The 1,121-nt window shown below is 54.5% G+C and overlaps 1 protein-coding gene across 1 annotated transcript; it reads right to left on the bottom strand.

Annotated features, from left to right (window-relative positions):
• Positions 1-705: 705 nt before the first annotated feature.
• On the bottom strand, positions 706-938 carry Pmar_PMAR000519 (hypothetical protein; the record flags this gene model as incomplete). Its single annotated transcript, XM_002788417.1, has 1 exon — positions 706-938. A coding segment is annotated over one exon (233 nt), but the record flags the coding sequence as incomplete, so codon positions are not given.
• Positions 939-1,121: the final 183 nt, after the last annotated feature.

Genomic DNA, 1,121 nt, shown 5'->3' with positions numbered 1-1,121 from the left:
CCTCTTGCGTGGCGGGGAAGACCGTGACCTCCTCACCGGTACGGTCAAGCAAGACACGCACCGCAGTGATTGATGCGTTCCCTCCTGCATCGTGAGGGCTTACTGTCACTGTTGACATCGAAGGAGGGCACCCTGCGAAGCTAGTAACAGTACCAAGATCCCCGTTGAAGATGTGTGGCTCAACATTCGTGTTGCATATTACCCGGCAGAGCTTCTTGAGAGTCACCGTTGACTTGACCGTCAGTTTGGCTGCCTCTTCCCTGCTGATCCCGTTGTCGATGATGCCCGCGACGAAGGTGTGACCATTTGTTGGTAAGCTGCTCAGATGCTGCTCGTTAATCTTGGCTGCCTGACTCCGATAAAGCGTTAAAGCCGTCCACGAGGTTTCGTGGGGTCCTTCTTTATCCACAATCTTGCTGAGAAGTGCCCTAGAAGTATTGCCTAGGGGATAGAGGTTAGTAGGGCTCCAATTCCTCATTTCCTTCAGAAGGTTGAGGAAGTCTTCGTCCAAGCCGTCACCTCGGTATGGCGATGCTCGTCGGCCTCTCCGACCTGGCCTCCGGTCTGTCGGTCGATTATATTCGCCCCGGTTGAAGGTCTCCAGATAGTAGGTTTCGATGCGTAACTTCCTCCACAGTGAACACTCCCAGATCGGCCCGACTTCTAACTTAGAGAAGCGCCCATGCCTCTCCGGCTCAGCACCACGAAGTTGAAGTCCATCGCCAACGATCAGTATGCCAGCACCGCCGAAGGGTCTACCTCCGCCGTCGTCCCGGAGCTCTCTCATTGCCATATCTGTAGCATGGAAGACTGTGTCGAGTACGGTTGTAAGCTCGTCGAAGACCACGACACATTTATCTCGTAGACTTGATGCTCTGGCGGTACGCCTAAGCCCTTCGACCATCCTTTGAGAGAGCGTTGTTGGACACCTGAAGTAACTGTTATCCATGGCTTTCCCATGCTCGTGGTCGAAGTCCAGTCCGAAGAAGCTCATGAACGTGGACCCTCCAGCGAGAGTAGCCGCCATCCCCGTCGATGTCAGGACATGGACATTGAAGTGAAGCCTCCGCAACTCGGCGACTATCTCCCTTAGTAGGAAGGTCTTCCCAGCACCAGCGATG

The sequence above is a fragment of the Perkinsus marinus genome (assembly GCF_000006405.1).
Source record: "Perkinsus marinus ATCC 50983 genomic scaffold scf_1104296928122, whole genome shotgun sequence".
NCBI lineage: Eukaryota > Perkinsozoa > Perkinsida > Perkinsidae > Perkinsus > Perkinsus marinus.
The sequence above is the reverse complement of the archived record's forward strand: the minus strand, read 5'-3'. Positions and strand labels throughout refer to the sequence as shown.